The sequence below is a fragment of the Colobus angolensis genome, unplaced genomic scaffold, assembly GCF_000951035.1.
Source record: "Colobus angolensis palliatus isolate OR3802 unplaced genomic scaffold, Cang.pa_1.0 Scaffold477, whole genome shotgun sequence".
Taxonomy (NCBI): Eukaryota; Metazoa; Chordata; class Mammalia; order Primates; family Cercopithecidae; genus Colobus; species Colobus angolensis.
In genome coordinates, this window is record NW_012118232.1 from 308,468 (window position 1) to 323,027 (window position 14,560).

Below are 14,560 nucleotides of genomic sequence, written 5' to 3' on the forward strand. Positions count from 1 at the left end.
AACTACCTGGGCCCCACAGCATTTATCTGGGCCACAGTTTGTGGCTGCTAGGCTGGAGGGCTGGGTTCATGGGTCCTCTGAAACATTTTCTGCTCTCTAGGATGGGGGCTGCTGCTCCCTGCAAAGCCCCCTCACTCCAGACCTGCCTCCTGAAGCATTTATTGGCTTTGCTCCACTCCAGCCCCTCTCTCTCTTCTTGCAAACCAGAGCTCACCTGCTCTGCAACCACAGTCTAATGGGATTCCAAAGACAGGGTTAGGACAAGGCCAGCGCCAGAGACCTCAGAACCCTTTTGCTCTGCCAACCCCAAAATTCCATCTCACATGGTGGCTCCTGGGCCCCATCGCTGTAAACTGGAGCTCATGCCTCCAACTGTTCAGGGCATAGCTGAGCTGTTTCCAGATCCTCTACCCCCTGTGTGAGGCTGGCCCCCATCTACCACTGCATAGAAGGGCACTGACACCCCAAGGAGCAGCAGCAGCACAAGTTGGAGGAGTCCTATGTCCACCTGGGTTCTCCTTGAGAAGGATGCAGGATTTCTTGCTTGGTTGATAGATGTGGAAACTGAGGCCCAGAAGAAAGCAGCAGGTTTGCCCAGACTGAGCTACCTCACCTTCTTGGAGGGGTGCTGCTAAAAATAGTTCCTGGGAGATCGGGTCCTGGTGACGAGTGCTGCTTTCTCTCCCTGAGTCCACTCGCCAGCCTGCCACCCTCCACCACCACATCCTGCAAACCCACCCCTTTCCTGTACCAGGAACTTGCTAACACCAGTACTATGCCCTACCAATATCCATTGCTGACCCCGGAGCAGAAGAAGGAGCTGTCTGACATCACTCATCACATCGTGGCTCTGGGCAAGAGCATCCCGGCTGCAGATGAGTCCACTGGGAGCGTTGCCAAGTGGCTGCAGTCCATTGGCACCAAGAATACCGAGGAGAACTGGTGCTTCTACCACCAGCTGCGACTAACAGCTGACAACTGCATGAACCCCTGCACTGAGGGCGTCATCCTCTTCCATGAGATGCTGTACCAAAAGGTGGATGATAGGTGTCCCTTCCCCCAAGTTATCAAATCCAAGGGCAGTGTTGTGGGCATCAAGGTAGAAAAGGGGGTGCTATCCCTGGCAAGGGCAAATGGCGAGACCACCACCCAAGGGCTAGATGGGCTGTCTGAGTGCTCTGCCCCAGACAAGAAGGATGGAACCCACTTTGCCAAGTGGCATCATGTGCTGAAGATTGGGAAACACACCCCCTCAACCCTTGCCATCATTGAAAATGCCAACATCAGCTGGGCGCAGTGGCTCACGTCTGTAATACCAGCACTTTGGGAAGCCAAGGTAGGCGGATCGCTTGAGGTCGGGAGTTCGAGACCAGCCTGGCCAACATGGTGAAATGTCCTCCTCTACTAAAAACACAAAAATGAGCTGGGCATGGTGGCACACACCTGTAATCCCAGCTACTCAGGAGGCTGAGGCAGGAGAATCATTTGAACCTGGGAGGCGGAGGTTGCATAAGCTGAGATTGTACCACTGCACTCCAGCCTGGGTGACAGACTGAGACACCGTTTCAAAAAAAGAAAAAAGAAAGAAAATAAAAGAAAATGGCAGCGTGTCAATGTCCTGGTCCGCTATGTCAGCATCTGCCAGCAGAATGGCACTGTGCTCATCGTGGAGGCTGAGATCCTCCCCATTGGGGACCATGACTTGAAGTACTGCCAGTATGTAACCAAGAAGGTGTGGCTGCTGTCTACAAGGCTCTGAGTGACCACCACATGTACCTGGAAGGCACCTTGCTGAAGTCCAATATGGTCACCCCGGGCCAAGCCTGCATCCAGAAGTTTTCTCACAAGGAGATTGCCATGGCAACTATCACAAGCGCTACACTCTAGGGAATAAGTGGCCTAGAAGGATCACAACTGGGCCAGAACAGGGCCCACCCAGACTCATCACTGAGGCAGGTGGGGTCATTCTCATTTCACAGACACAAAAACTAAGCGCTACACTGTACAGTGTCCCCTGCTGTCCCTGGGATCACCTTCCTGTCTGGAAGCCAGAGCAAGGTGTCCATCAACCTCAATGCCATTAACAAGTGCCCCCTCCTGAAGCCCTGGGCCCTGACCTTCTCCTACAGCTGAGCCCTGCAGGCCTCTGCCCTGAAGGCCTGGGGCAGGAAGAAGAACCTGAAGGCTGTGCAGAAGGAGTAAGTCAAGTGAGCCCTGGCCAATAGCCTCACCTGTCAAGGAAAGTACATTCCAAGCGGTCAGGCCGGGGCTGCTGTCAATGAGTCCCTCTTCATCTTTAACCACGCCTAGTACGTGGAGGTGTTCTCAGGCTGCCCCCCAACACTCCAGGCCCTGCCCCCTCCCACACTCTCTTGAAGAGGGGGACTCCTCCTCGGGGCTCCAGGCTGGCTTGCCTGCGCCCTTGCGTCCCTCATGACAGTGGTGTGTGGTATTGTCCATGAATGCTAACTCCGTCACCCTTTCCAGCACACTGCTAATAAACAGCTATTTAAGGGGGGAAAATAAAAATAGTTCCTGGGGCCCAGAATAAAAAGGGTGAATTCTGGGGGCTGGGGTTGACATTTTCCTTTTGCCTTGACCATTGGATGGTACTATGTGCAGCAGCCCCTGACGGTGATAGTGATGGTGACGAAGACCATGATGCAGACTGGGTGGGAGGGAAAAAAGGCCCCAGTGCCATCCCTGCGATGGGGCCTGACCTTGCCTCAATTCCAGCTGCCCAGGGCCAGAGCAAGTGATAAGATGAGTTTATACTGTGGCTCTGAGAAGGAAGGGAGGGAGGGAGGAGGGAAAAGGAGGGAAGGAGGGCAGAGGGAGAGAAAGGGAAAAGAAGATGGGGAAGGAGGGAATGACAAGGGAGGAGTGACAGGCGAAGAAGGAGAAGAAGAAAAGAAAGAAGAGGAGGAGGGGGCAGAGGCGGGAAGAAGAGGCCCAGAAGGATCACAACGGGAGCAGAATAGGGCCCACCCAGACTCACCACTGAGGTAGGTGGGGTCATTCTCATTTCACAGACACAAAAACTAAGACTTAGGGTATGATGTGATTTGCTCAAGATCTCAGAGTTAGGACTAGAACTTATGGCTTATGCCTTGTCCTTCAAGGCCTCAAACCTTGAACCACTCAAGAAACATATCCCAAGATACCTCACCCTTACCTCACCAGAAAGGTGGGCTGGTTAAAATGCAGATTTCTGGGTCAAAATCAAAGGAATGTGACCCAGGAATCTGCATTTTGACCAGTACCCTGGGGGTGGTTCTTTGGGCCCTGACGCTGGAAAACGCTGTGGCTCATTTAGGGCCTTTCTGGTCTGACCTCTTGGTGCCAGGTCCTGACCGTATTCCCGTTGCCCAGCTATTTGGGTTGACTCATGCTGATCCCCCAACCGCCACCCCCACAGGGCTGAGCCTTTTCCATCCAAGCCTTCACCCACAGTCTCCCAGTCGCATGTAGATCCACCCTTCCTGCTAGCACCTGCTTCTCTTCTGGAAGCCTTCCTCGTGGTTGAGATCCTCCTCTTTCAGTGCCTGTTGGAGTAATAGCCTCCTCCTCCTCCTCCTCCATCTGGAGTTGCTTACAACACCCTATTTCACTTTCCATGTGAGTCGGCCTTGTTTCCCAATCTTTCTCTATATTAAACAGGAAACTCCCAGAGGGCTAGGGACTTGCCAGTTTAAACAATAAGCCTCTGAAATACAGGACTTCACCTGACCCTCCCGCCAGCCACAAGTGGCAGGGCTGGGAGAGCTTTACAAATCAGGAAACCAAGCCTTGAAGAGGTTGTGGCCTGCCCAAGTCTATGGCCAAGAAGATTCACAGCTGGATTTGAAACCCATGCCCAACTCCATTATCCAGTTCTTTCTGCTTTGGCTTTGCCTCTGATCACCCCAAAAAAAACCCTGTGAGGGCTGGGCACAGTGTCTCATGCCTATAATCCCAACACTTTGGGAGGCTGAAGGTGATCACTTGAGGTCAGGAGTTCAAGACCAGCCTGGCCAACATGGGGGTGAAACCCCATCTCTACTAAAAATACAAAAATTAGCTGGGCATGGTGGTGTAATCCCAGCTGCTTGGGAGGCTGAGGCAGAAGAATCGCTTGAACCTGAGAGGCAGAGGTTGCAGTGAGCCGAGATTGTGCCACTGCACTCTAGTCTGGGCAACAGAGGGAGACTCTGTCTCAAACAAACAAAACAACAACAAAACAAAAAACAAAAAACAACCCTATAAGGCAGGCATTTCAGGGGTTATGATCCTATTGCCCAGCTAAGGAAAGCAAGGCCCAAAGATGAGCAAAGCACTCAATACCATCCTTATTCTGTTCCCACTTACAGCTGCACTTGGGTCCAAGTGCTGACCTTTTCTCTCTCATCTTCTCTGGGTGATGGGCACTGCCCAGGATCCCTTGGCAGAATGGCACAGAACTGGGTCTTGAGCTCTCAGACCAAAGCACGCATCCTGGACAGGTCCCACTGCCACTCTGAACCCGGGTGCCTCCTCTGAAGGTGGAGACTCGCCTCACCTGCCTTGCAGCCAGCTGGATGCTCAGAGAGGGAAATGCAAAGTACCTGGACACACCCTGGTCACCATCATTCTGGACTTTATCCCTCTTGTTAATGCTTAGCTGGGAAAGGAATACTCTCAACGGCCCTTTCCTCAAGAATGGAGAGTACCTCTGAGCCTGGCACAGGCCCAGCCCAACTCAGTCCAAGCCAAGCTGGGAAGGGTGTGGAGCAAGGAAGCCAGACCGGCATTCCCGAGAGGGGTTTGCCAAGCCCTACACTTCATGTGTTGTGCCAGAGAAACTCAATGGAGGTATGGCCCAACGCTGACCTTTGGGATAGAGGCCTAAGCCACGCTGCTGGTGCCCAGGGTGGCCAGCAAGGGGCTTCAGACAACCCCGGATGGAAAATAAAAATAGTGGCTAATATTTGTTACATGCTAACTATTGTCAGGCCCTGTGCCTCCCCCTCCGCCCCAGGTGCTCAGAGCTGTGGAATGGATGGGTTCCATCCAGCCCTGTTCCTCTGCCTCCTCTGGATCATCTTAGACCGGAAAGTGCCACAGCTGAGTGTCCCGCTTCTTCCGCATCCTGCCAGGACCACTCCATCTGTAGGGGATACAATCAACTCCACCTCCTTCGGGAAGCCCTTGTTCACAGTTTCCAAAGCAAGCCGCAGATGGGATGGATCCTGCTTAACACCTCGGCCCAGAACCCCTTGGATCTCCTTCTTCCTCCAGGTCCAAGACACCCATCTTAACAACCCTGTAGCCCCTAACTTGGCCCTAGCCGCCTCGACCTTGCCATTTTATACCCCAAAATCGGGGCGTAGGGTTCTGAAGCCCAGGGTAGTTGGTGGGGAGGCAGCACGAGAGTGCAGGATGAGGTTGGGAAAAAAGACCTCGTCCGCTCACCGTCTGGCCCTTCCTCCTCCCGGCAGGCGAGCCGGGGAATCCCCGGCGGCACCGATACCCGAAGAGCCAAAGAAGTGGGCTTCTCTGCCCCGCCCGCCCAGCTTGCCGAGGGCGACGCGGCGCGCCTGCGCGGAAGAAGGCAGCGCCCACGGCGCATGCGCAGCGGTCACTCCTGCTGTATATTAAGGCGCCGGCGATCGCGGCCTGAGGCTGCTCCCGAACAAGGGCAACGAACGGTTCGTTTGGACTTCTCGGCTTGCGTGCCCCCGTCCTTCGCCGCCGTCTCCGCAGAGTCCCCAGCGCAGGTGAGCGCCCACGCGGTAGGTGTGGCGCCGGCCGGGGAAGCCCCCGCGTGTCCTGCCAGCCGGGGCACCTCTCCCCCGGGGCGCTGGGACCCCCATCCCCCACTGTCCCAGTCATCCGCCGCCTTGAGGTCAGCGTTTATCCTCCAGATCTTTTGCCTAGACAGCCGCCTCAGTTTCCCGCTTTCGGCCCCTTCCAGCTATTCCCGGTTGAACCCGCCGCTTTAGAATTCCCTTCTCATACCCCTCCCGTCATTCTCGAGACCTCGACCGCGGGTCATCTCTGACCCCCACTGCCCGAGTACTGCCTTCTTTCTCCAGACTCAACTCCCTCAACTTTATAACCCCTGCACGTCCCCAGTGAGTCCCAAGGCGCTGGTCCTCATACCCCTACCCTCGTTTGTGCCCCTCCTTTCTCAGTTATGCCCAGCTCTTCCCGCTGTGGGGACACCACCGCGGAGGAATCGTTGCTTCAGGGACTTGGGGCCATGCTGGACTCCTTCCTCGGGTTTAGGAGTGCTTTCAGGGATGCGGGGACCAGGAGAAAGTCAGGATCCCTAATAGTCTTCCCTGTCTGGATAGATGAGTGGCTTCTTCCCTAACATCCCTTCTCCACCTAAATGTAAGCCAAGATGTCTTATCTGCACTGTGCATCTCCCTAAGAAACCTCTGGCCTCCCAAACCTGTTTTTGACTTGTCCTTCATCATTCTGCCCCCTTGGCTATGTACTGTCAGTATTTACTTCATTTGGTGAAGTTGCTTTGTAGGTGCCTTTGTGTAGAGCTGGGGAATGAAGAAGTTGGTGACCCGTGTAAAATGTGGTCACCATTCCTTAGCTGAGTCTCACATCAGTGCTGTCCTTAGGCATCTTTGAGGGAGAAGTGTTAGTATTCCAGGGTACCCTTTATGTAAACTGCAGGTGACACCTGAATCCAGTGAGCTTGTGGTGATATTTGCCTGATTATTAACAGCTGTTGATGTCACTCATCATCAGTCTTTCCACAGGAGCCAGCATACTTCTTGAACATGGAGACTGTTGTTCGCCGCTGCCCATTCTTATCCCGAGTCCCCCAGGCCTTTCTGCAGAAAGCAGGCAAATCTCTGTTGTTCTATGCCCAAAACTGCCCCAAGATGATGGAAGTTGGGGCCAAGCCAGCCCCTCGGGCATTGTCCACTGCAGCAGTACACTACCAACAGATCAAAGAAACCTCTCCGGCCAGTGAGAGTAAGTGTCACTGACAATGAAGGAGCAGGTACGGGTGTGTGTACTCACTGGTAGACTAGAAGCAGTCCCTACAGTGGTGGTGAGGGCCACAGTCACTCACAAAGGGCTGCTCTGTGCACAGATTATCTCATATGATTGTTGCCCCAAGGGTAGGCACTTTTAGCTTTTCCATCTTTAAAGGTGAAACAGTGGCCAGTGTTGCACATTGGAGGTTTTTGGATTGCATGTTAGTGTCTGTTGGGATTTTAGTGTTTCCTCAGTGCCTCGTTCACATAAATATTAAATTGGAGTGTTCTAATTTCCCTCATTAAACATTTGGCCTTCTAATTCCCTCATTAAACATTTGGCCTTCAGCTTTTTATTAATTTAGTTTTTCTTTTTTGAGACAGAGTCCTGCTCTGTTCCCCAGGTTGGAGTGCAGTGATGCAACGTCGGCTTACTGCAACCTCCACCTCCCAGGTTCAAGCGATTCTCCTGCCTCAGCCTCCCAAATACCTGGAATTACAGGCATGCACCACCACACTCGGATAATTTTTGTACTTTTAGTAGGGTTTCACCTTGTTGGCCAGGCTTGTCCCGGACTCCTGACCTGATCCACCTGTCTCAGCCTCCCAGAGTGCTGGAATTACAGGCATGAGCCACCGTGCCCGGCCCCTTTGGCTTTTTAAAGTAGTGACTTGTTTTTTTCCTTAAAAGTTTTTGTTTTATTGTGGTAAAATGCCCAAGAAAAATTACCATTTTAAGCATTTAAAAATGTACAGTTCAGTGGTACATTCATATTGTTGTGTGACCATCACCACCATCCATCTCCAGAACTTTTTTTGTCTTCCCAAACTGAAATTCTATACCCATCAACCAGTAACTCTCCATTCCTCTCTCCCCAACCCCTGGCAACCACCATTCTGCTTTCTGTCTCTATGAATTTGACTATTCTAGGTACCTCATTTAAATGAAACTGTACAGTATTCGTGATTTTAAAAACAAATTTATCTTGGCTGTATGCAGTGGCTCACTCCTATAATCCGAGCGCTTTGGGAGGCCGAGGCGGTTGGATCACGTGAGGCCAGGAGTTCAAGACCAGCCTGGCCACATAGCGAAACCCCATCGCTACAAAAAATACAAAAATCAGCTGGACATGGTGGTGTACACCTGAAATCCCAGCTACTTGGGAGGCTGAGGAATGAGAATTGCTGGAAACCAGGAGGTAGAGGTTGCAGTGAGCTGAGATCATGCCATGTATCTTTATTTGTATATGCATTTGTTGTTGTTGTTTTCAACAAAGAGACTGGAGTTGAATTTAGTTTGCTCTGGTTCTGCTAGGAGAGAACAAGGCTCTTCAGGTTCCACTTAATCCTAGAGAGTATTTTACAGGTTTTTCTTAGGCGTGTTCTCTGGGTGTGGGCTTGTAAGAAAAGAATTTTTGTTTTTCTTTAAGCAGAAAGGATTTAATCCTTTATAGGGTTTATTTTCAAGAGTTAGTTATGTCTTTTTTACCAAAATGCTTGCAATGGTTATATTTTAAATGATAGGTTTTTTTTCTTTATCTAGACTTTAATGAATATGTATTACTTTTATAATAAATGAAGTTAACTTCAAAATAATTTTTTTGGCTTTCTTTTTTAGAAGATTTTAATGAAAACTGTATTGAGACACCTTACCCAAGTTATAGGAAAGGCTAGCCAGTGACTCACAGGAGTATTCCAGAATGATGAAAAAAGACTTTTCTAGAAGGAAGGTGAATGAATTTGCTCAAGGGGAGAGGGAAGTCACTGTAACTAGAAGGATAATTACCAGCCAACTGTGTGAAGTCAGCAGACTTTGATGAATTTAGATGAGAAAGTAGATGAGGTATGTGAATGTGATATACCCCTATTTTTTTCTTACTGTATTAGCAATCTAAAGTCCTAAGGTTTAGCCTAATTTCTTTTGTTTAGAGAAAAACCAATAGCTTTTATGTTAAGCAACAGCAAGCCTCTTTGTCAAGAATCTGTTTAAAAAATGTTAGCAGAGGCAGGATGTGGTGGCTTATGACTGTAATTCCAGCACTTTGGGAGGCTGAGGCAGGAGGACTGCTTGAGCCTAGGAGTTTGATAGAAGCTAGGGCCACATAACTAGACTCCATATCTACAAAAAGTTAAAAAAAAAAAAAAATTAGCTGGACACAGTAGAACACCTGCAGTCCAAGCTACTTGGAGGGCTGAGGTGACAGGATCACTTGAGCCTGGAGGTCAAAGCTGTGGTTAGCTGTGATTGCACCACTGCACCCTAGCCTGGTTGACAGAGTGAGATCCTGTTTCAAAAAAAAAAGGAAAAGAAAATGTTAGCAGATTAAAAAATGTGTGTGAATACTTCCAGTTACCTTACAGGGTGTGTCCCCTCATGAAATAAGCTGAATGTAGTTGGGGTAGAAAGTACTGGAAATGATCCAACTCAAGGATTCCAGGTTGTCTAAAACTAGAAAATGGTAGTTTGTTGAATTTATGAGGAGAAATGCTATGGGTTTAAGAGGTAACTGGAATGTGCCAGTCAGCTCTTCACATGAGCATTGTTTCTTGTGAAGCAGATGAAAAACTAGAGAGATTAGCAGAACTTAATAAAAACAAGCTTGTGGCTGAGTGCAGTGGCTCACACCTATAATCCCAGCACTTTGGGAAGCCAAGGCGGGTGGATAACCTGAGGTCAGGGGTTCAAGACCAGCCTGGCCAACATGGTGAAACCCCATCTCTACTAAAAATACAAAAATTAGCCAGGCATGGTGGTGCACACCTGTAATCCCAGCTACTTGGGAGGCTGAGGCACGAGAATCACTTGAACCCGGGAGGCGGAGGTTGTAGTAAGTCAAGACTGTGCCACTGCACTCCAATCTGGGGGACAGAGCAAGACTCCATCTTAAAAAAAAAAAAAAAAAAAAAAAAAACAACTTCTGTCTGGATGGTGGGGTAGAGTGAGTAAGTATTAAGTTTATCTTTGAGGCAATAAAAGAAAGAAATAAGTGGTTTTCTTACACACTGTGCAGCCAGATCTGATGCTTCACTTTTTCCATTTCCTCCCTCAGAAGACAAAACTGCCAAAGCCAAGGTCCAACAGGCTCCTGATGGATCCCAGCAGAGTCCAGATGGCACGCAGCTTCCGTCTGGACACCCCTTGCCTGCCACAAGCCAGGGCACTGCAAGCAAATGCCCTTTCCTGGCAGCACAGATGAATCAGAGAGGCAGCAGTGTCTTCTGCAAAGCCAGTCTTGAGCTTCAGGAGGATGTGCAGGAAATGAATGCTGTGAGGAAAGGTAAGAGATGAGTCGTGAACCATTAGTGGTGGTGAAGAGGTCCTTTTAGTTCTTTTGGGCCCTCAGACTTGTGTATGAGCTATCATTAGGGCAGTATTTATGGAAACACCTTCCTCTTTTAGGGCCAGAGGGGAAGGTCTTTAAGATAGACAGTCAAGGGACTGTATTGCAAAAGTGGAACTTTCTGGTGTGTGTGTAGGATGTGACCAGCTTTTATAGTAATTACTTAATTTCTGAAAATAACCTGCAGTCTTGAGCTGCTACCAGCTGCCTTTTGTCCCTTTGGTCTTTCCCATCATCTGGTGGGATAAAGATAGAAAACAATGGTTTTACTGCAGTAAGTGCTGGTCCTAGGGCTCCCAAGCTGGGTGTCTTACTGATGGTCATTTAATTGCAACCTTAACTCCACAATATATAGCTGTGGCTACATCTGCGGAGCATTCAAGGCTCCCCAGAAGCCTAACCAGCAGAAATTATGCATATGGCTAAAATTGTTTTCTATGAAGAAAATTGAGATTAGGACCAGGCCCAGTGGCTCACACCTATAATCCCAGCACTTTGGAAGGCCTAGGCAGGTGGATCGCTTGAGGCCAGGAGTTTAAGACCAGCCAGGCCAACATGGTGAAACCGCATCCCTACCAAAAATACAAAGATTAGCTGCGCGTGATGGCACATGCCTACTGAGAGATGTCCCATCTACTCAGGAGGTTGAGGAGGGAGGATCGCTTGAACCCAGGAGGCAGAGGTTGCAATGAGTCGAGATCGTGCCACTGCTCTCCAGCCTGGGTGACAGAATTGGGACTCTGTCTCAAAAAAAGAAAAAAACAGAAAATTGAGATTAGGATTGGGGTGGGGATGTTGTGGAGTGAATAAGACACGCCAACCAGCAGAGAAAGCTTTGGACTTTATTGTTCATTAAAGCTGGCCAGTAGCTCTGAAAACAACACCATGAGTCTGCCATTACAGTAACTAAAATAGAAGAGATGCTTTGTACACTCAGTTACAGCTAACTTTGGTTATGCTTGGCCTTTTTTGTGAACTAGGCAATAAACCATTTTTGACGGTATGTCTGGAAGATATTGTGAACTCAGAATAGAAAGTTGGTCCCATTTGTTTCTTGTTACTTTTGTTCCAGAGGTTGCTGAAACCTCAGCAAGCCCCAGTGTGGTTAGTGTGAAAACCGATGGAGGGGATCCCAGTGGACTGCTGAAGAACTTCCAGGACATCATGCAAAAGCAAAGACCAGAAAGAGTGTCTCATCTTCTTCAAGATAACTTGCCAAAATGTAAGTCTTATTGTTATTTGCCTGATGTAGGAGATAATTTATAATTTAAATGTACATTAGATTAAATATGAAATTGCATGGTGAGGCTGAGCACAGTGGCTCATACCTGTAATCCCAGCACTTTGGGAGGCTGAGGCGGGAGAAGATCACTTGAGGCCAGGAGTTTGAGACCAGCCTTGGCAATATAGCAAGACACTATCTCTACAAAAACAATTTTTTTAATTAGCCAGACATGATGGCTCACACCTATAGTCCCAGCTACTCAGGAGGCTAAGGTAGGAAGATTGCTTAAGCCCAGGACTTCAAGGTTCAGTGAGCTATGATCACGCTATTGTACTCCAGTCTGAATGACAGAGAGAGACTCTGTCTCTAGGAAGAACAAAAAATGTATGGTGAGTTGAGGCTTGAAAGGCATATCCCTTGCTTGCGTGAGCAGGTGCTTTTGGTTGTGGTGACTACAGGTGCTGTTGGTAGCCTGCCTTCTGTCCTTTAATACCTACCATCTACACATGGCACTGGGCCAAACACTTGATATACAGTCTTATTTACTTACAAGATGAGGACATCAAATAACCTGCCCAGGATCTCCTTCATTGGCCAAGCTGAGACTTGTTGTCTTTCACCAAATGCAGCTGTGTTTCACAACCGTCATTCTCTCCTGTCTTTTGTTTGATTTTCAGCTGTTTCCACTTTTCAGTATGATCGTTTCTTTGAGAAAAAAATTGATGAGAAAAAGAATGACCACACCTATCGAGTTTTTAAAACTGTGAACCGGCGAGCACACATCTTCCCGATGGCAGATGACTATTCAGACTCCCTCATCACCAAAAAGCAGGTGTCAGTCTGGTGCAGTAATGACTACCTAGGAATGAGTCGCCACCCACGGGTGTGTGGGGCAGTTATGTAAGTAGCCCTTGGCTTTCAAATATTACTGGTGTTATTAGGCAAGCCAATGTATGTATAGGGGTTATACATACCTTGGTGTGTATAGGGGTTATACATACCTTGATGATGTATAGGGGTGGATCTTTATGGGGGGAACATTCAGTAGCTGAATGCGTGCCACAGCAAAATACTATTCTTAGCTTCTGAAAAATATCTATAGATTATTTTTAAAGGAACTCTAATATGCAGGTAGCTGCTGGAGCCCCTTAGCTTGTGAGGGTTCAAGCTTATAGGCTCAATGACTACGCATGTCAGTCTACTTTCTACCACTCTACAAGTGAGTGTGCCTTTAACACCAGGCAGTCTTGCACAGAGACATCCTTGGTTGTGGCTGTGAGAGGAGAAATACGAATCTAGCAGCGCTAGAGAAAAAGCTACTTCAAAAGACATGTTAAAAAGGATGTAGATCCCATTACTCGTCCTTCAGGAGGCTTACCATCCTAGGGATGCTTGAGAGAGTTGCTTGCCAGATTCTCCAAAGGCTTGCTAAAGAGGTTTGAGGTTTAATTAAACCAGTTTGAGGTTTAATGATAGTGATATATCCTAACATTACATGACTGGCTTGCAGAGGGTAACCACCATCCAGGATGCCCCTCTAGAGTTTGGTTTTTCTTAAGATAACATGTTATTGGAAAGAATAATGTTTCTCAGAGAAAATAAACCTTAGTTTCTTAGACAAGAAACTCAGCTAATACCAAGCACTCACTGATTGTTAAATGAACACTTGTTCTTGATGATTCCTGGAGGTGTCATCACCCTAGTGTTGACACCTTCTCCCACCTAGTCTGAAGATGAAATCAGTTGAAATTTCTGACCCCAGGTTTCACAGTGAGAGAGTTGCTACATCAACATGTTTGAGTCTCCTGGATCCTAGAAAGAGGAAAAAATTCATATAGTGTTTAGAACCATGAACTGTATTTTCTGGTTTTGTTTGTTTTCTTTTTTAAACAGGGACACTTTGAAACAACATGGTGCTGGGGCAGGTGGTACTAGAAATATTTCTGGAACAAGTAAATTCCATGTGGACTTAGAGCGGGAGTTGGCAGACATCCATGGGAAAGATGCTGCACTCTTGTTTTCCTCGTGCTTTGTGGCCAATGACTCAACCCTCTTCACCCTGGCTAAGATGATGCCAGGTAAGGAAGCCTGGCATGAGTGCCTTAGAGTTTTTTGGGTTTCTTAGTAATAACAAGAAAATTGGCAACAAAGAAAGCTTACCAGAACCTCTCAATTGAAAATCATAATCCTATCTGGGCATTTGTTCTGGGGTCAAGCATGAAATGCTAACTGTACATTATGGGTTCCAGGAGAACATGATACCAGTGAAAATTAAAACTTGAAACATCTTGTCCTTGAGCTAATTGCCTCAAATGTGTTTTGTATTCTAAGATGATCCTTTGGAGAAGTCTCTTAATCATTTAGTTAGCTCTTGATTGAGTTTGGAGTAAGGCAGCCAGATTTAAGAGCAGATTAATTACCTGCCACAAGGTTATTCTACACCTTTGGACCTTCTCACAGGGGAAGCACTAACTAGTTATTTTGCCAGGAAGAAACTGGCACACAGTGTCTTTTTCCTAATAGGCATTTTCAAAGCATCATTTCCAAGGAAAAGTCTGTCGTCTCTCTCTAGGAAATAATTTGTCTTTGATGCACATGGCAATAAATAGCATTTTTGTTATCTTAGGCTGTGAGATTTACTCTGATTCTGGGAACCATGCTTCCATGATCCAAGGGATTCGAAACAGCCGAGTGCCAAAGTACATCTTCCGCCACAATGATGTCAGCCATCTCAGAGAACTGCTGCAAAGATCTGACCCTTCAGTCCCCAAGATTGTGGCATTTGAAACTGTTCATTCAATGGATGGTAAGTGTGGACAGAAGTTCCTCTGAAATCTGAGATGAAAAACTAGGCCTGAACTCTTTAAAAGTATGGTGTTTTGTTGTGTTTTTTAATTTTCTTTTTTTTCTTTTGAGACAGAGTCTCGCTCTGTTACCCAGGCTGGAGTGCAGTGGTGCAGTCTCAACTCACTGCAAGCGCCGCCTCCCGGGTTCACACCATTCTCCTGCCTCAGCCTCCTGAGTAGCTGGGA

At 48.1% G+C, this 14,560-nt stretch overlaps 1 protein-coding gene and 1 pseudogene across 1 annotated transcript in view; both read left to right on the forward strand.

The window, feature by feature from the left end:
• The first annotated feature begins 654 nt into the window (after nucleotides 1-654).
• LOC105523821 lies at nucleotides 655-2,310 on the forward strand (annotated as a pseudogene).
• A 3,261-nt stretch (nucleotides 2,311-5,571) lies between these two features.
• Nucleotides 5,572-14,560, forward strand: part of ALAS1 (5'-aminolevulinate synthase 1) — a 16,701-nt gene continuing 7,712 nt past the window's right edge. Inside the window, exons 1-8 of the mRNA XM_011958876.1 lie at nucleotides 5,572-5,735; nucleotides 6,153-6,354; nucleotides 6,727-6,957; nucleotides 10,013-10,240; nucleotides 11,376-11,525; nucleotides 12,206-12,428; nucleotides 13,422-13,606; nucleotides 14,155-14,334. Of these exons, the coding sequence (XP_011814266.1) occupies nucleotides 6,315-6,354; nucleotides 6,727-6,957; nucleotides 10,013-10,240; nucleotides 11,376-11,525; nucleotides 12,206-12,428; nucleotides 13,422-13,606; nucleotides 14,155-14,334 (1,237 nt within the window). The 5' untranslated portion in view covers nucleotides 5,572-5,735; nucleotides 6,153-6,314. The remainder of the gene's footprint in view (nucleotides 5,736-6,152; nucleotides 6,355-6,726; nucleotides 6,958-10,012; nucleotides 10,241-11,375; nucleotides 11,526-12,205; nucleotides 12,429-13,421; nucleotides 13,607-14,154; nucleotides 14,335-14,560) is intronic.